This window comes from Urocampus carinirostris, chromosome 6, assembly GCF_059441175.1.
Source record: "Urocampus carinirostris isolate Australia breed hairy pipefish chromosome 6, RoL_Ucar_1.0, whole genome shotgun sequence".
In the NCBI taxonomy this organism is placed as follows: Eukaryota; Metazoa; Chordata; class Actinopteri; order Syngnathiformes; family Syngnathidae; genus Urocampus; species Urocampus carinirostris.
This window is the reverse complement of record NC_142354.1, coordinates 14268429-14288768: the sequence shown is the minus strand read 5'-3', so window position 1 is coordinate 14288768 and position 20340 is coordinate 14268429. Positions and strand designations below refer to the sequence as shown.

The 20340-nt window shown below is 39.8% G+C and overlaps 1 protein-coding gene across 1 annotated transcript; it reads left to right on the top strand.

Annotated features, from left to right (window-relative positions):
• The first annotated feature begins 1661 nt into the window (after positions 1-1661).
• On the top strand, positions 1662-19988 carry aqp7 (aquaporin 7). Its single transcript, XM_088337970.1, has 6 exons — positions 1662-1963; positions 3773-3899; positions 5965-6102; positions 6174-6292; positions 15631-15848; positions 17054-19988. The coding sequence occupies exons 1-6, from the start codon at positions 1799-1801 to the stop codon at positions 17232-17234; spliced, it is 948 nt and encodes a 315-aa protein (XP_088194096.1). The 5' UTR covers positions 1662-1798; the 3' UTR covers positions 17235-19988.
• Positions 19989-20340: the final 352 nt, after the last annotated feature.

Here is a 20340-nt window from a genome sequence, read left to right as displayed (position 1 = left end):
TTGTCATTCTAGTACACGTGTATACAGAACGAAATGTCGATACATCTGACCCGCACAGTTTCCTTGAATGTACAGATATAAGTAAAAGTTGTATTGTATTATGGCTACGTATAGTATTTTACCATAGTGCCGATAGTGCAAGAGGAGTAGCTAACCAGATGTGATTCAGCTAACCCGCATTGGCTCCCTGTTAGCTCAAGATGTGATTTTAAGGTTCTGTTGGTAGTGTACAAAATCATAGCTTTCAGATATAATTTCCCACTATGTCCGGTCCGGAGCCTTCGCTCTGAAAACGCTGGTCTACTCGTGATCCCAAGAGCCAAGAAGAGATCCGCAGGTTCGAGAGCGTTCTCCATTCTGGCCCCGGTGCTGTGGAATGCTCTTCCCCCTGAGATTCGATCTGCAACCTCAGTGGAAATGTTTAAATCTAAGCTTAAAACACACTTCTATTCTATAGCATATGAATAACCTATATTTTATGTTGACAATATCTGTGTATTATTTGACCTCATGTAGGGTTTAGATCAGGGGATGGTGTCATAGTAGTCTGTGGTTTGCAATAATCTGAGGTGTGTATAGCCCTTTGAGACTTTTTGTGATAAAAGGCATCACAACTAAGCATGACTTGACTTGACTTTCTTTTTAAAGGCTTTTTTCCCTCTATTCCTAGCAAGTTAAATATCCATCAAAGTATTCTCTCCTTATTTTAAGTGTTTTCTTAAGTCAAGTCATGTTCATTTGTATAGCCCCTAATGACAAGAAGTCTCAAAGGGCTACACAGTCCAATTCGATTTTTTCATGCATTTTTTCCCCCTTGTTATACTTAAGTTTCTCTTAATAAAAGAAGAAAAAAACCTTGAAAAGAGCATCATCATTTCGTATACATAAGTGTTTTTGCAAAAAGAAAATAAATAATGCTATTTGAAAAAATTAAAAATAAAAACATCAACGTTTTCCAATCAAATAAAAAATATAGCCTAATATTTTAAATGAGCAAACTCTTTTAGATAATATTTTTTTATTTCTCTCAGGTACAAAGAAACAAACCCCAAAAAACAAACAAGTGGATTGAAAGACATCCAACAACACCAAAAATGAGTGTGGACACTGACTAGGTGCAGGTTGGTGCTCTACAGCCGCTCACCCCAGTTTGGCACCCTCTAGTGTGGATTGGGTGTTCCAGATCTTGACATACCAGGTACTTTGTGTAACTGTGCTATCAATGAAAACAAGACAGTTCTAAATCTTATTCAATTCTTTTTGATTTTTTTGAAAATTTGGATATTTGATCAATTCTAAACAACCAATTTTATTTTATCTGTTTTGTGCATATCTATCCAATCTGACCCAAATGGTCCACAGATCCATCTGTGACTTGAATTGGGCTATTTTTTACCCAAATTGGGTCAGTTTTTGACCCAGTTGTTTCTAGATAATTGTTCTTTTTAAAGTGCATGAATGAAAGTCGTGATAAGGTTCAAGTGTTCATTTCTTATCCAAATGACCTAAGACAGATGTTTCAAACAACGGTTTCATTTGCCAAACAACCGAGCAAGTTTATTGGCTGATGCAGCTGCTATGTCTTCACTAGTGGGCGGCACTTTGTGTCACCGCTATAAAATAAGGTCCCAATGGGAATGTACTACAAAAAGAGCGTGCAGAAGAGAGAGAGGAGCACAAAGGCAGCGTGGAATTAGAGGACTGGGTTGCCTGGTGGGGGCGGGGGACCATGTGGACAGCAAGTTAGTCCTTCAAACCTTAACTGAAGATCTTTTTGGAAGAAAATCTCAAAGGACAAATGACAGAAATAGTCAAACTCCAAGAAGAAAAAATGAAGGACTTTGCACAGACAGATGAAGAGACCTCTCTCCAAAAAACCACTCCAGTGACTCGACCTTATCGAATACAGAGTCAAACAGTCCGGGTGGGACTTGCTGAAACGCTTTGCACGTATGTGATGATGGTAAGAACGATTTTCTGGTTTTTGTAGATGAGGGCACTTTAAAGTTAGAATGATGACCCTGCAAACATGTTTTGTCCTCACGTGTTATTGGGAACAGGGCCGGATTTAAACAGACTGTCAAGCGGCACGTGGAGTGGGTCACATGTTTTTATCATCAACCCCCAAATTAGAACCAGGGAGTATACAATACCAAGCACCGAGACAATGGTGCAGGAACTGAAACAGCGTCTGCAGAAATTATGCTTACTTTTTAACTTTAGGGTACGTGATCTGTGGAGGCGGGACGACGCGTTCCCTGTTCCCTGAATGAGTAGCTCAGTGTAAATGTAAACTCGAGTTGAGATGTTTCTCAATGGACTTTTTGTTGAACCGGTTGACACATCCTGTCTGCTGCCGAGATTTGATTTTGGATTTAAATTGATTATTTCACAGGTCACAAACTATTTTAAAGCTACCTTTAAATTCCAGATACCTTTTTTGTCACTGATTAACACGGAGTGGTAGCACTTTGATATGAATCAACAACTTATTATATTATTACATTGTTATTACTATGCTTGGACAGGAATGTGCAATAAAGACAAACAATGATTTAGTTATTTTAAAAAATCCAATATTACTTATGTTTTTATACTACCGGTATTACCCATAATTTATTATTTTAGGCTGTGGTGTTTTATCTTCTATGTGTTCTTGCACCATAATTTCGTTGTGGATTTCAATGATAATAAATTCCATCCTATCATTTTCTGTTCTATTCGATTTTATGTTATTACTATGGAATGACGGTGTTACTATCATGGTATTACCAGGTTAGAATTAAAAGTAGCACATTTTAAACTCATTTTTCAAGTGCAGCAATGAAAGCAATCAATGAATACAAATAATCATACTAAAATGAGCGATAAGACAGATTATTTGCATATCCTTTTTTTATTTTTTACTATATTTTTGGGAATATCTGTATATCTTTCTTATATTATTTGTTTTTCCGAACCTTAGAGTAGACTGATTTTTTTGAAATGAAAAAAAAATCAGTCTACTCTAAGGTTCGGAAAAACAAATAATATAAGAAAAATTCTTAATTCTTCGTTATGAATTGAATAAAAACAAACACATATTTTGTGCAGTTTGCAGTTTATTTTCCAGATTTTAAGGATTATATGGATTCTTTTTTCAAGTCAAGCAATTAAAGCAATGAATGAAGACAATTATTCTAATTAAAATTAGCAATAAGGCAGGTATTTTTTCAGATTTCTTTCTTATTTTACTATTTTTTAGTTAATTTTTAAGCAGAATAACAACAAAATAAACATCATTAGGCAAAACTGTAATAGGGATTATTTTGCTTATTTTATACAATATATATTATTTTAGATTTAAAACATAGGCCCGGTATTAAAAATTAGCAAAACTGGCAGATAATATTTCTTATATCAAAATGAATGCACAAAACCTAGGTACAAAGAAACAACCCAACAAAAACACACTGTACAAGTGGTGTCAAAAACAAAAAACATAACATAAATGAGTGTGAACACTGATTAGGTGCAGGTGGGTGCTCTGCAGCCACTCCCCCCGGTTTGGTATCTCTTGGGGGAAAGTGATGTGCCAGATCATTTTACATAATGCTGCTATTATTATTTTTTTCCATCTCGATCTTTGTGTGTACTCTTATGTTTGATTACCATGCTTCTTTAACTCTATTATGGTATGAATTGACTTCTGTGACCGTTTGAGATTCATTTAATCAGTTATTGTGTCCACATATGAAGCACAATGAGAACTTGCTCCCTGTTTTGTCTGCAGGTGTTTGGCCTCGGTTCCGTGGCACAAGTGGTGACAGGAAAAGGAGAATTTGGGCAATATGTCAGCATAAACCTGGGTTTTGGGCTCGGAGTTGCTATCGGGATTCACGTCGGTGGGAAAGTTTCAGGTACGGAAAAATACATTTTCGGGTTTTGTTTGCTCCAAATCCAATGTTTTGTAAAAAGACAAAAGAATCCTGTCACGACCAGAACGGAAGTAGGACCCAGATGCGTAACGTTAATCACAAGTTTATTGAGGTAAAGAGGAAAGGCAGTGCCCGCGATCCGGTGCTCGCTGGACGCGGGAGTCAAGCCGCTCACAGAATCGGAACGTGTTCCGAATGCGGAGCGGGAGATCGTAGTGTAGTAGACGAAAAAACAGGTCGTAAGGCCGGGACGGGAGAGCAGAACGTGGTCGGGGTAAAAAAACTAGTCGTTAGCCGGGACGGAAGATCAAAACGTGGTCAGGGACAAAAACGGGTCGTAGCCGGAGACAAACGGGGAAATCAGGAACGGACGGGTGGAAAACTGGTGAAAAAAAGGGGACCAACGGGAGTCAGAGTCAAAAATCCTCGCCTTCTGGAAACAGAGGTTCGCTGACGGACTGACAATAGGCGAGTGAATATTATTCTCATACAAATCAAACCAAATGTATTTTTCCACTCACCGAAATGCAACTCAAAGTGCTGTAAAAAAGCCAAATAAGAAAAATAAAAGCAATGATTGAATAGAAATGAATACAAATAAAAGATGATATTCAAGTATAAAATTAAATATTTTTTTTCTAATTCGAACATATTTTTTTGCCTTTTTTACGTGAAAAAACAAACAAAAAATATCCAAGTGAGTAAAACTCTTCATTACATCAGAACTTTTCTTATTTTTTTCTGATTTTGATTATTCTTTTTCTAATTTTAGTAATTTTCAAAATGAGACAAATATACATCTGCTAAGTTTAAGGCGCAAAACCGAAATTATTTGTAATCCTCCCACTGCCGTTTATGCTTATATCAGTCATAAAATAAAAAATATGTTATAAATATATTTATAAAAAGAGATATAAAAAGACCAATTGACTCGTTATTTCCCAAATTTTAAGGAATATCAGGATTGTTTTTCTAATTTTATTAAACAAAATGTTTTTTCGTTCATTTGTCTAAACAACAGATGACTATTTACAATGAGAAAAACTGGCATACAACTTTTCTCATTTTGCATGATGAGTTTTTTACGTGTTTATTTATTTCAGCTATATTTTTTCTCAATTTAATATTCAACATGTTTTATTGTTTTTTTCAAAGACTGGAATAGATGATTTGATGTCATGATTGCTTCACCTGTGCCCGCTCCTTTGTCGCCAAGGGTCTCGGACTCTGATTGGCTCTCTGTCCCTAGTTAAACCCACTTCTATCCGTCCCCTGTTGTCAGTCCGTCCGCGAACCTCAGTTTACACTAGGCAAGCCTTTTTTTCGACCTAGTCTCCAACTTGTTTTTTGCTCCTGTCTGTCCCCCGGTCCCTCATTTTTGATCCTGACCACGTCTACTCTCCTTTCCTGGCTTACGACTCTGACCCGACCATGTTTTTGCTCTCCTGTCCCAGCTACTGACCCGTTTTTCCGTTCCCGACACCCCTATGGCTCGCCATGGAAGTCCCACTTCCGCGTTCAGAGGGACCTGCTTCCCGCGCCCAGCAATCACTGGATCGTGGGGGCAACCCTTTCCTTTCTTCCAATAAAACTGAGAGAAACGTAACGCAAGCGGGTCCTGTCTCCGTTCTGGTCTTGACATTTGAGTTATTATCATTCTTTTTTTAAATCTTAAAATGAGCAAAACATTTTGTTATCTGCCATATCTGCTAACTTTACCGGAAAAATGATTATTTTTTATTATTGATTAATGCAAAGAGCTATTAGTTTGACATGCCATGCTAAAATAGCAACTTAAAGACATAGATTGTGCCAGTGATTTCTCATGCCAGTAGGAAACCAAATTTCCCAGAGAAATCTAGAAAAATTAACCATCAAAGGTGAGCTATTTTCAGATGGTGACCTGCACTATGGTGCATAACAATGATCAAAATTTTTTGGCCAACAGTGCTTTAAATGTTTCCCAATGTTTAACTTTGAAATCATAAAACAATAATTGCACGGCTATCTTATCATCATTGCCACATTGTGTTTGTCACCCGTCCAGGCGCTCACATGAATGCAGCCGTGTCCTTTGCCATGTGCGTTTTTGGCCGCCTGCCGTGGAAGATGTTCCCCCTCTATGTTTTGTCACAACTGCTGGGGTCCTTTTTGGCAGCCGGCTCGGTTTACGCTGTTTATTATGGTGAGAGCACACGGCGGGGACAAGAAGTGTCGCGTTTGTGACAGTTGGTGCCAAATCATTTTTGTTTTCAGAGGCCATACACGACTATTGTGGAGGGAATCTGACCGCATTTGGTGAAAGACAGACTGCGAGTGTTTTTGCAACATACCCTGCACCGTACCTCTCCTTGATGGGGGGATTCATTGACCAGGTTTGCTAAAACACAGTTTGATAACGTTGATCTACATGCAGGCAATAATCCGATTGGAAATGGAATACTGGCTTTCTGGAGCAATCTGAATGAATCATTTTAATGCCCAGAGATGATCAAATAACCTGTAACTATGGCATTTGCAAGTATTTCGATGCCAAGGGCGAAGCAGGAGTGACATTATTATACAAACAGAGCTCGTTTCCGCACTAAATTTTTGACATTTAATAAAGACTGATTTCATTCATGTCACTCTCCAACATTTTTTTTCTTCTCCTCGCTCCAAAAGTGAGCTACACTGCAGCATCTCGTGTGTTTACAAGTTGTGATTGTACGTGGCTTGCCAGAAACATAGACTAACACTATACATGGATAGCTACAACTGTGGGATTTTCACCGTGTAGGCAGGAAATAAAACGAAAAAGAGAAATCAACCAATACACATGAGACTTTTTAACAAGTAAGCCTGAATTTGCAAGAATATTTTGTCTGTATACTGGAAGTCACAGTCACACAATCACAGTGCTTTCCGGCATAACAATCTAAAAATAATTGGGCACTAAAAAAACATTTTTTGCACATTAAATTCATGCAAAAGTAAAAAAATGGAGTTAAGTATTTTTAGAATAGCCACAATGATAAGCATTTATCAGCAAGCAAGGAATGCATTTTATATTTCTTCTATTTTTGCCTATAAACAAACAGTCTAATCAAAATGATTTGGAAATGTTCAGAATTAGAGCAAATAATGTCCATTTTTAAAGCACCAAATTTGCTAATATGGAATGAAAAACTCAAAATGCAACAAAGCTAAGTCAGAAGATTTTTCCCCAATTAAATTTGATAAATATCTCGATAAATAGAATAAATAAAACAAAATGTTTGACAGCTTTTTGAATGTACGGACATTGCGGACACCAAATAAAGACATTTTAATTTGTAGTTCTTTAATATTTTTACAATTTCATACATATTATCATTGTATTTTTAACATTTGGATGGTCGGGAAAAAAAACAGATGGGCTGAATGTGGCTGGCTGTCATGATTACTGATTCGGGACACCTGCGGCTGCCCCGGTGGCGCCAACAGCCCTGGTCACTGATTGGCTCCTTGCCACTTTTTATACCGCCCCTGTCTCCCTGTTACCGGCGTCCTATCATTGCGAACCTTCAGCTCCCGCTAAGGCGAGCCTTCCGAACCTGACTCCCTGTTTTTGACTCTCGTACGTTTCCCGGCTTCGACACGTTTCCGTTTGATCACGTGTCTGCTCCTGCGCCCCGGTAACCCGACCTGCTTTTCCCTCTTCGACACCGCTATCGCTCGCCAGAGAAGTGCCACTTCCGCGTCCCGAGCGACCTGCTCCCCACAATCAACGATCACTGTATCGTGGGTGCCATCTTACGTCTCCCTCTCAATAAAACTAACGCAATTGGGTTCCTGTCTCCGTTCCTGACAGCCGGCGAGCCGTAGTTTGGTCAACTCTGGTTTAGCCAATCAAAATATATGATAAAAATCCTTGAGGCGGCGAGACCATAAAGGTAAACCGTTTTATAGTAAGGGATAACTGTATTAGAAAAAGAAAAGACTAACCCAAGGTCTGGCAATCCTAAATGTTAAGAGAGCCGTTTTGGACCAAAAAAACAAAAATATGGATGGATGGATAGTTGGAGCAGAGAAAATTAAAATCCTTATATAAGCCTTATAAGGAAAGCAACAATACTGTGTATGTATAGGCCAGACAGAACAGATGATCCTTGGCAGCAATGCCATCAAATATATTTTGACTCAATTGAAAAGTACTGATGGCTATTGGAGATTAGTTTCCACTCCTGACAACGGTCTGTCCGATAACCACAGTCAATTCCTGTCAATGCTTTCTAACACAGAGAGATGGAGAGGTGATTGCATTCCAGACAAGGTAGGGACAGTAAAAATCAAGAGTTGCGTGACGCTGAATCCACGGACCGAGTACGTTATTTGGGGCAAGTTACCTGAGTTGGCCGGGACGTCAGCGGGCAGCACAGTGGTCGTTGAGCCAACCCAATCTAAGGCTGGGCCCAGACAAGTCCTTGTCGGACGAGTTGTTACTCCACTCTGGGGGGATGGGTGGGTGCCTGTTAAAGTCTTTAATCCCACGGACAGAGTTGTGGTGCTGAGAAGAAACAGGAAAATTGCAGATGTGTCTCCTTGTATCGCAGCGGAAGACCTGCCCAGTGCAGAGGAGGTCAAGTGCAACGTGCAGAGTGTACAGAGCAAAGAGGTCCGACCCAGGTCAGAAGAGGACATGATGCGTACATTGGCAGCTCTGGGACTGCAAGACATTGACCTGAAGTCATGCGAGGTATCGCTGCAGTGTAAAGACAAGCTCCTTCATATCATCGAACAATTCGAGTCAATCTTTTCTCGCCATAAGATGGACTGTGGAGAGGCCAAAGAGTTTGTACATCGTATCCACCTTGTTGATGATAAGCCGTTCCGTCTACCCTACAGACGTATACCACCAAGTCAGTATGAAAAACTGAGGACGACTGTGGACGAGATGGAAGAGAAAGGAATTATTCAGAAGTCGACTAGCGACTATGCATCTGCGCTTGTTCTCATATGGAAGCGGAATGGAGAACTAAGGGTATGTACTGATTTCAGAAGGCTTAATGCGAGAACCATAAAGGATGCCTACCCACTACCGCATCAAGCTGATGCTTTGGCCGCACTTGGGGGAAATGCCTTTTTCTCCACAATGGACCTGACGTCAGGCTACTACAATGTCCCCTTGCACCCTGATGACAAAAAGTACACAGCATTCTCATCACCCTTCGGGCTTCACGAGTACAACCGGCTCCCTCAGGGACTTTGCAACAGCCCAGCAACATTTATGAGGATGATGATGTCGATATTCGGTGATCAGAATTTCATGAGCCTATTATGTTACCTCGACGATCTGATGGTGTTTGCCCCCACAGAGGAAGTTGCACTCCAACGCCTGCAGATGGTGTTTACTCGCCTCAAGGAACACAACCTCAAGCTCGCACCCAAAAAGTGTTTTTTCCTCAGACGGACTGTGAAATATCTTGGGCATGTCATCAGTGAGGATGGAATTCGGACTGACCCCGAGAAGGTGAGAGCGATAAGTGACGTACAAGTCGCTGACCTAATGGAGTCTGATGGCAAGACGCCATGCCCTAGTAAAATCAGATCTTTTCTAGGCATGGTGATGTATTACCAAAGCTTCATTGAAGCATGTTCTGCGAAGGCAAAACCTCTGTTCAGGCTCACATCTGAATCTGGTGCCCAGCATAAGAGCAAGAGAGCCCGCAAGAAAGGTCAAGTGAAGCTGACGCGTGCAGAATGGTCCGATGCATGCCGGAACGCATTTGAAACACTGAAGCACAACCTCGTGACAGGTGTCACTCTGGCCCACCCAGATTTTGATGCGCCATTTATTCTGGCTGTCGACGCATCCTTCGATGGGATTGGAGCAGTCCTGTCACAGCTGCCACCTGATGGAAAAGTAGCCAGACCAGTCGCCTTTGCAAGTAAAACGCTCTCTCGCTCCCAGCTCAACTATCCTGCACACCGGCTCGAATTTCTTGCCTTGAAATGGGCGGTATGTGATAAATTCAGCCATTGGTTGAAAGTAAGACACTTCACCACGTGGACCGACAATAATCCGTTAACATACATTTTGACCAAACCAAGACTTGATGCGTGTGAACAGCGGTGGGTAGCGAAGCTAGCTGCATACAATTTTGACCTGAAGTACATTCCTGGCCCAAAGAACATCGTAGCTGACGCTCTAAGCCGTGAGCCATTTGTACGGTCATGTGTGGGTCATCGCTTTGTTAACGAGCCCTATACCTCGCTCTTGGACCAAGTCAACGGGGTGAACAACAGTACTGTGCAAGAGGTGTTCAGAGTATCCAACAATTGTCACGCTGTTGTAGACGAGAGTGCTGGGACATCAGATGAGTCAGTAAAAAGGGCAATTCCATCAGGCTCCAATGGTTCAGTGACATCAGAAGAAGTTGCTGCTGTCTTCAGTGCTCAGTCCACTGGTGGCGTGGGTCAAGTGATGGGAACGGATACCAACTTCAATCTTCTGCAGAAGGGAGATCAGTCAACGGCACTCCCACAGAGTCAGCTTGTTGGTTTGCAAGAACAGGACAACACAATAAGCAGAACCATGTACTTTGTGCATAGACACAAGAGACCTACCAGGCGTGAGAGAGCTGTCGAGTCGCCTAGTGTGATGAAACTACTGAAGCATTGGAGCAGACTCACCATACAGAATGGCATGCTCTACAAAATAAGGAAAGATCCTCACATGGCCAAGAAAATCTTCCAGTTTGTGGTGCCTGATTCATTGAAACAGAAAGTCCTTCACGGTTTACATGACTCAGCCAGTCACCAAGGCCAGAACCGTACTTTGTCTCTGGTGAGGCAACGATTCTTCTGGAATGGCATGGAACGTGATGTTGTGAATTATGTCAAATCCTGTCAGCGTTGTGTAGTAGGGAAAACACCGGAACCACACAACCGTGCACCACTCAAGAAAATAGTCACCTCTGAGCCTATGGAGTTGGTCTGTATAGACTTTTGGACTGCTGAGCAAGAGAACAAGTCTGTAGATGTCCTGGTCGTAACTGATCATTTCTCCAAGATGGCGCACGCCTTCCCTTGCAGGAATCAAACCGCCAAACAAGTTGCTCGCCGTCTGTGGCAGGATTTCTTCCTTGTCTATGGTTTCCCTCGGCGTATCCACTCTGATCAGGGAGCCAATTTTGAGAGCAAACTGATCAAAGAGCTTCTAGAGATGGCAGGGGTGCAGAAATCCCATACGACTCCGTACCACCCCATGGGAAATGGTATCGCAGAACGATTTAATCGAACATTGGGAGATATGATCAGAACCCTTCCCCCTCAGCCCAAAGCAAAGTGGTCACAAATGCTGCAGCAGTTCACATTCTGCTATAACTGCACAGAGCATGAGACAACAGGGTTTGCACCGTTTTACCTAGTGTTTGGTAGGATCCCTCGTCTCCCTGTCGATGTCATGTTTCAACATGCTAATACCAATGATGCTGTTGTCAGCTACTCTGACTTTGTAAGCCATCTGAAGAAAGATCTACATGAAGTTGCTCAGATTGTACAGAGGAATACTCTCAGAGAACAGACTCGCCATGCCAAGCTGTACAACCGTAGGGCCAAAGGATCACCCCTCGTCGTGGGAGACCGGGTGTTGATCGCCAACAGAGGTGTCCCGGGGAAACGCAAAGTTGCAGATAAGTGGGAGTCGACCCCGTATGAAGTCATATCAGTCAAGCCTGATCTCAATGTCTATAGAGTCAAGGATTGCCTGCCGGGCAAAGAGAAGGTAGTTCACAGGAATTTGCTGCTCTCTGTTAGCTTCTTGCCCTGTGAGGATGATCTGGCCAGCGAATCTGAACACTCAGGGTGTGACGCTGCTATGCATGGAAGTGATGTATGCCCTGATTTACCTGACGCGGTTGAAGACAGTGATGTCCGTACAGTAAACTGGGTGATACAGGCAGGTGAAGAGCAAGTTCATCCAGAGGTGGAGGATAACTCACTAGACAGCAGATCTGATGCCCAGTCTGACTCGCTCACAGTCGATACATCCAGTCGAGGAAGTCAGCACATCCCTGAACAGGATGTTGACCATACTTCAAGTGACAATACGGAAAGCCCATCACAGTGCTCTGAAAACATGATCCCTTTGGGTATGGGCCCACCACACACTGTCCTCCCAGACGAGACCCCATTGAACACTGATCATCCGGACACAGACTCCCCTGATACTGACTGTTTAGACTTGACTGTCCCAGACCCTCAAGCTCAGGTTATTTGTGCTCAACCTAACCGTTATGGTCTTAGGGTCCGCCAGTCCATCAGGCCTCCTAGTCGTCTTATTTGTCAGATGAATGACCAGTTGGTAGGTGACAATTCTCTGTCCGCAATATCTGCTAGTTCCTAGTTTAAGTTCATTAGAGATGCACTTTCAGTTTGAGTAACAAAGCTTGAGTAAGAAACAAGAATTGTGCCTATGTGAGCACTTACAACTACAGGAACAATGTTTGATATTTCAGAGATGTAACAGGCATCTTTGAGTCTGTGCTTAGTTAGGAGTTTGATCGTCTCCTTTCTTTTCACACTCCTTTTTGGGAGAGTTTTAGAACTGACATGCACTTCAGTCTGTTCCTTGTAATACGGTACCAGTTTTTGTGTCCTCTTTTTCATCAGTATTTGCCTTTTTGGCATGTGATTTTTTTTTCTGTTTAGTGTAGCACTCCCATATTTAGCAGAATTTCAGGGGGGTGTATGTAACGGGTGTAATAATAACTTTTGTTTTATTGAAATTCCTGCTGAAATAGGTGTATAGTTTTTGGTAAATGTCCTGCAATGATGAGTCCAACAGTGCCATCTGCTGGTATGGGGTGGGGTTTGGTTTTGGCTTCTAACATGTGACCAGGAGGCGGGGTTTGTTGTTAGTCTTACCAGAGAGAACTACAAAGGTAAGACATATCTTTTGGTGCTCCACAAAAGAAGTTAATTTTAAACATTATAACCCCAGCTGACAAATCTCTCACCATGCATAGTAATGTGATTGATATTGTCAAGCTGTTTAGCTTTATATTCGTTTTGTTTCTGTTTTACTAAATATTAATTCCCCTTGTAGAGATCAAAGAGATCAGACCCGGCAGAAAAAGCTAATGTTGTGACTCATCCATTTGCAGGTAAATTGTACCCATTTTTATACTCATTATTGTTTTTATTCCTATTTTCTCATATACATTGAAAAAAGGATGATGTTGGTTAAAATTCAGACTAAAGAAAAACATCTTGAATTCATTGTAAACGTTAAAAAAATCCACTATACGATCTCTTGTTAAAAGTATCTTGTTAAAATGTAAAGATATAAAAATGTATTGTGATATTCTAAAATGTATTTTCTGTAAAGTGGAAAGAAAGCTCTTTGATATGCTTTGTTGTTAGTCTTACCAGAGAGAACTACAAAGAGATCAAAGAGATCAGACCCAGCAGAAAAAGCTAATGTTGTGACTCATCCATTTGCAGAAACTGTAATAATAAAAACCTCATCATCCAGTCCAGCGTGAATGTGGATCTTTGGTGGGACACGTACACCGCGGTTACATATATATATATATATATATATATATATATATATATATATATATATATATATATATACATATATACAGGACTGTCTCAGAAAATTAGAATATTGTGATAAAGTTCTTTATTTTCCTTAATGCAATTAAAAAAACAAAAATGTCATACATTCTGGATTCATTACACATCAACTGAACTATTTCAAGCCTTTTATTATTTTAATATTGCTGAATTTGGCTTACAGCTCAAGAAAACTCAAAAATCCTATCTCAAAATATTAGAATACTTCCTCAGACCAAGTAAAAAAATAATTTTATAACAGCAAAAATAAATCAAACATTTGAAAATGTCCATTGATGCACTCAGTACTTGGTTGGGAATCCTTTTGCACGGATTACTGCATCAATCCGGCGTGGCATGGAGGCAATCAGCCTGTGGCATTGCTGAGGTGTTATTGATGCCCAGGATGCTTCGATAGCGGCCTTCAGCTCATTTGCATTTGTAGGTCTGGTGTCTTTCATCTTCTTCTTAACTATACCCCACAAATTCTCGGTGGGGTTGAAATCAGGGGAATTAGCAGGCCAATCAAGGACAGTGATGCCATGGTCAGTGCACCAGTTACTGGTGGTTTTGGCACTGTGGGCAGGTGCCAGATCATGCTGGAAAATGAAATCCCCATCTCCATAGAGCTTTTCAGCAGATGGAAGCATGTAGTGCTCTAAAATCTCTTGGTACACAGTTGCATTTACTCTGGACTTGATGAAACACAGTGGACCAACACCAGAAGCTGACATGGCTCCCCAAACCATTGCTGACTGTGGGAACTTCACACTGGATTTCAAGCAACTTGGATTTTGCTCCTCTCCAGCCTTTCTCCAGACTCTGGCGCCTTGACTTCCAAATGAAATGCAAAACTTGCTTTTGTCTGAAAAGAAGACTTTGGACCACTCTGCAACTGTCCAGTGCTTCTTCTCCATAGCCCAAGTCAGACGCTTCTTCCGTTGTCTTGAGTTCAGAAGTGGCTTGACCATGGGAATACGGCTATTGTAGCCCATTTCCCGGACACGTCTGTGAACTGTGGCTTTTGATACCTGGACTCCAGCTTCAGCCCACTGTCTTTGAAGCTCCCCCAAATTCTGGAAGCGGCTCTTCTTCACAATTTTGTTAAGGCTGCGGTCATCTCTCTTGGTTGTGCAGCGTTTCCGGCCACATTTTTCCCTTCCAACAGACTTTTTGTGGATATGCTTTGAAACTGCACTCTGTGAACAGCCTGCTCTTTGAGAAATTTGTTTTTGTGTCTTACCCTCCTGATGGAGGGTATCAATGATGGTCCTCTGGACAGCAGTCAGATCAGCAGTGATTTAGTTTACTGAACCAAGCTGAGTGTTTTTAAGGCTCAGGAAACCCTCGCAAGGTGTTTCGAGTTAATTAGATGATTCAGGTGATTAGTTGAATAGCCTACTTGTATACTTTTTCATGATATTCTAATATTTTGAGATAGGATTTTTGAGTTTTCTTAAGCTGTAAGCCAAATTCAGCAATATTAAAATAATAAAAGGCTTGAAATAGTTCAGTTGATGTGTAATGAATCCAGAATGTATGACATTTTTGTTTTTTTAATTGCATTACAGAAAATAAAGAACTTTATCACAATATTCTAATTTTCTGAGACAGTCCTGTATATATATATATATATATATATATATATATATATGTATCAGACTATGAGCCGCTCCAGAGTAAGTCACAACAACCATAATTAAGAATGAAAAAAAAATAAATTAGGAGTGAATGAGCGAGCGAGTTGTTTGTCCCCGTGTGCCCTGCGATTGGCTGGCAACCAGTTCAGGGTGTCCCCTGCCCACTGCCTGATGATTGCTGGGATGGGCTCCAGCACCCCCGCGACCCTACTGAGGATAAGCGGTGTAGCTAATGAGATGAGATGAGATCAAACATTTTTGAAAAAGTGCCAGTGAGCCACTAGGGAGCACCAAAGAGCTGCTTGTTGCTGACCCCCGGACTAATCCAACCGTTGTAATCGGAATACTCGCAGTTGGACTAATACCTTGATTGGATTATTGTGCGCGTTTTCATGGCTTTGATAGATTATTCAGTTTCCAATCGGATTATGGCCCGCATGTCAACATACATCGTAGCATTGGCATTATCCTGACTTTGTGGTCCGCAGGTTTTCGGCACGGCTATGCTCCTGCTGTGCTTGATGGCTTTGTCGGACCAGAAAAACAAACCGGCGGCGGCGGGCGGTGAGCCCACCATGGTCGGGCTTTTGGTGCTGCTGATCGGAATTTCACTTGGCAGCAATAGCGGTTACGCTATCAACCCCACCAGAGATATCGGGCCTAGGCTGTTCACAGCTATTGCAGGCTGGGGACTTGATGTCTTCAGGTACAGTATGGAGGAATTGAAGGTGCTGATATAATTACGCAAAATTGGTAGTTTTTGTCTGAAATTGTCTGATTGGAGTTCCTGAAATTTGTTTTTGTGTTTTCTTTATATATTTTACTATTTATTTATTTGTTATTTTTCATCTAAATATATTTTAAATTGTTTTCACAATGAAATAAAAAGAGCATCATTTATTTAATTCCATATTATGAAATGTATACGTATTTTATTATTCCTATTTTGTATCTATTTTATTTTCATTATTTATATTTTAATTCATCTAGCATATTTTAACCTATAATCATAATTTCTTCATTTCTGTATTTTAATTTTTCTTTATTTATTTTCCTGTTTATTTTTGTTTTATCAAATTATATTTTCTACTTCTTATAAAGAAAAAAACAGCATCAACAATCTTGTTATTTATGTCATATACTGGTATTTGGATAATTGTTTTTATGTTACATTTATTGAGTAAAATATTCCTAAAAAAAGCAAAATAGTTTCAAATGACATTTTCCCCCCTTGTTGTAAAATGGAGTCTTTAATAAGATGAGATAGCTAATGCTTAAACTTGGCAAATTGATCTGTCATATCAGACCATCTTGCTCCTTCTACTATATGTAATATTTTGAATTTTAAGTACTATTATTTTCTTTGGTGTATTGAAATTGTTAGCAAAGAAAGTGATTTAAAAGTTTTTTAAAAACAGGATAACTTTTCTTGTTTTATAAGATAAATAAGTAGAGTAAAATATTATAAAAAATACAATAATTTATGTGTAACAATATAACATGGGTGAAGAATTATGTCCATGAGCAAGGACGTTATAAAAATGTAACCCAAGTATTATCATTATTTTTTTAAGTATTATTCTTGCGCCATTGACAGAAAAGCCGTTTAATTTTACTAGAGAAAAATGATCAACATAATTTAAAAGAACGGGATTTTTTCCTTTTATTTGAAATTAAAAATATAGTAGAATAAAATATTATGAAAATATAAAGTTTTCTGAACCTTAAAATATAAAATATGATATGAAAATAATAAGGACAAATAATATATACCTGTATATAAAAGTATGTAATATATTATAGATACTATCAATATTAAAAGGGTAAAATATTCTGCCAGTGGGCAAGTTTTTTTTTTTTGTTTTTTTTTTGATGTGACCTATCTCTTTTGCAATTTCTCAATGGTTGCAGGGCCGGGAATTGCTGGTGGTGGGTTCCCATTGTGGCCCCTACGATTGGAGGCGTGCTGGGTGCCGGCCTCTACACGGTTCTGGTGGAACTTCACCATCCGCCGCTTTTTGAAAACGTTTCCAGGCGGCTTGAATTATCACAGAAAGACAAAGCAAACACAGACGTCGATTTGTGTATGTGAGGGACGAAAACGTATGCAACACGTGTAGTGCGCACGTCAACACATTCCAAGATTGTTCTGATTGAATTATCTGCAAAAAAACAGGACTTGCACCTGTGGGACTTTGTACCTCATTTGCAATAATTTGTTAACTGCTTGAAAGGGAAAGTTAAAAACAGACTCCGGTTATGTGCAAAAGTTCAACTTCCTGTTCACAGACGGGACAACCACAGATATCATAAATGACTAGATACGACTGGTCCCTTTCAGCGGCATGCCTACTGCAAGCCTAAGTTAGTAGGGTCAAACCATCAGAATATTCCAGTACATGTAGACAGAGCCAAATGTCAGAACCAGAACAGGAAACAGGACCCACTCGCGTAACGTTACTCACAGATTTATTGGGGAGAAGGGAAAGGATACCATACACGATCCGTAGATTGTTGATCGTGGGGAGCAGGTTGCTCAGCCGTGGAAGTGGGACTTCCGTGGCTAGCGATGGAGGTGTCGGGAACGGAAAAACGGAAAAAGTCGAAATCAAATACTGGCAGGGAGCCAATCTGTCAACAAGTTCCAGCTGGCGCCCACGGGCCGGGCCAATTGGGCACCATGGCAACCGTGACACCAAAACATTCATAAGAAAATGCCGGCTCTCTGTAATGCCTATGGATTCACTCAACGCCGTACTAGGGAGACCCAGAAAACTGGAATAACTTTTCATAAAAATGATTTTGGCCCAATTTTTTTCTCTCCATCATTTAATCTTGTTCATAATTGCTCATAAATTGTTGTTTAAGAAAATTGTTCATTTTTTATTCAAAAATAGCCCATTTCCGTTTTTATATTTAAAATTAATTTTCTGTTATAACACCATGTGTTGACCTTGACACCAAAAAGTTACCCGCATTGAAATCTGTTATGATTTATTTTCAATGTACATACACTGTCTTAACCGGGATGTTGACCCCTGACCAATATGGCCGCCACGTAGGCAGTCCGCGGGCTCCTTTAGCCCGCTGAGATATCTAGTCTTTTTTATACATCTGTGGGGACAACACTGGGCAAAGTAATCTAGCATTGTATTTTTCTTGATAAGCTGTTTTTGTATTCAATTATAGCTGGAGAAAATGCATTAGACTGACTATATTTACAATCCTACCGCCCTTTAAGACTGTGTTTCTCAAATGGTGGGTCAATTGGACCCATTTTTAATAGGTATCGGGCCTTTGCCTAGGCCAAATATTGTTAAGAAGAGGAAAAAAAAGAGTGTTATTTACACTCTTTAACTGAGACGGCGATAATAATCTGCTCGAGATCGTCTACCTGTTCAGTCATTCGGCGTGTTTGAGAGGGACTGCATCTCATCTCATCTCATTGTGGTTTTGTTGGTTTTATTTCCTTTTTCTGTTGATAATTATGGATACCAAGATGGTTAGTGATAAGGGGAATATGTTATGTTATCCCTGCTTAAACCCTCATGTTGTGTTAGAAATTTGGACAACTAACTGTTTTTAGCAGGTCAATTTTGACAAGAGGTCTAACTCAGTCCTAATCACCAAAAAGAAAGGGGTATTGCTAATTATGGTACATAAAACATCCTAATAAACATTATATGCATCCATAACCATGTATTCCCATCGTAATTTCATTTAATGGAATCTGGGACACATCAGCAATTACATTTTATACCCTGGAAATGGGTAACTGGAGACCCTAACACCACATAAGGGTTAAACTGCACATTCCTTTGGTTCAATTAATTTGAGATGCGGAAATGTTTTCTTGTTTGGGTTTGTCATTAGATATGATAATGGGTCCTGAAGTTTGACAGGTTGAGAACCACTGCTTTAACAGAAATCAGTGGTGATTTTATTATTATTTATCATCTTGTTTATAAATTCGGGAGACAGGCAAAAAGTGAAAATATGACTTTGATAACCTTAAAGTTGAGCCAACAACTTTCATCAGGTGTATGGAGCTTATTTTGCCCGTTTAGAATTTTATTTGACTGTATTATACAGTATTTTAGATTTTTTTTTAAGTCATATTAGAGTGGGGGTCAGCAACCTGCGGCTCCAAGGCCACATGCAGCTCTTTTGCGCCGCCCTTGTGACTAGTTACTGGCCTTTTGGTAGCCTTTTCCGCTAACTTTAGTGGATATAGTCGGACACACTTAAATCAGCTCTGACCAACTCCGGCCATTCGCACTTCCAGCCGCTCCAGTTGAATTCAGCTTGCTCAGTCTTTTGTGGCCACTTGTGGGGATTAACATCAGTTTTCTTGCCCTTTCGCTGGTTGAAATGTATCACGCAAAAAATATGGAATGAGGCTTTAAAATGTTGTAAAGTGGAATCTTTCAGGCTTTCATAGCGTTTACTTTGAATGCACATGCTTCAGGTTCATTCTAAGCTACAACAACATCTAGTGGTGAACTATTACACGCTGTCACTTTAAGTTATAGTAATGATTCTGTGAGAGTAAAATTAAAAAACAAAAAGTTAGAAAAAAAACCCTCTACAAATACAGTAAAACAAGAAAAAAATAATACTGCAAATTGAACAAGTTATCTAATAATGATGCCTGTTTCATTCAGAGATCATTTTGTTAGTTCATTATTCCAGTGATTTTCAACCACTGTGCCGCGACACACTAGTGTGCTGTGAGAGATCGTCAGGTGTGCCATGAGAAATGATCCAATGTCACTTTTTAAAATTTATAAACATTTAAGAATCATTGTCTGCAAATAATATGTCATTGTCAAGTGTCTGTGCTGTAAAAACTGGGAGTATTATAAATTATATTGTAATTAAACACTCTTCAGTGTCATTTTATAACATTTTTGGGTTGGTGGTGTGCCGCAAAATTTTTCCAATGTAAAAAACATGCCCTGGCTCAAAAAAGGTTGAAAAACACTCCATTATTCAATGCTTAAATTGTTTTGTTTTTTTATCAAACCATTTTTTATTTTAACCTACTTTCTAGTAATATAAAAAACATAATACTTTTCAATTTTTTCTCATTTAAAAATTAATCCTTGAATTGTGAAGAAGTAAAAAATAATATCTAAAATAGACCAAATTATTAAAATCAAACTGGACTAGACTTTTTTTTTTAAATCCGGGTTTCC

Excerpts from the sequence above, each read along its gene's own strand:
- aqp7 (XM_088337970.1), top strand. The coding sequence starts at position 1,799 with ATGACAGAAATAGTCAAACTCCAAGAAGAAAAAATGAAGGACTTTGCA. Across the intron at positions 1,964-3,772 it reads TTTGCACGTATGTGATGATG|GTGTTTGGCCTCGGTTCCGT; the intron begins GTAAGAACGATT and ends TTTTGTCTGCAG. Across the intron at positions 3,900-5,964 it reads CGTCGGTGGGAAAGTTTCAG|GCGCTCACATGAATGCAGCC; the intron begins GTACGGAAAAAT and ends TCACCCGTCCAG.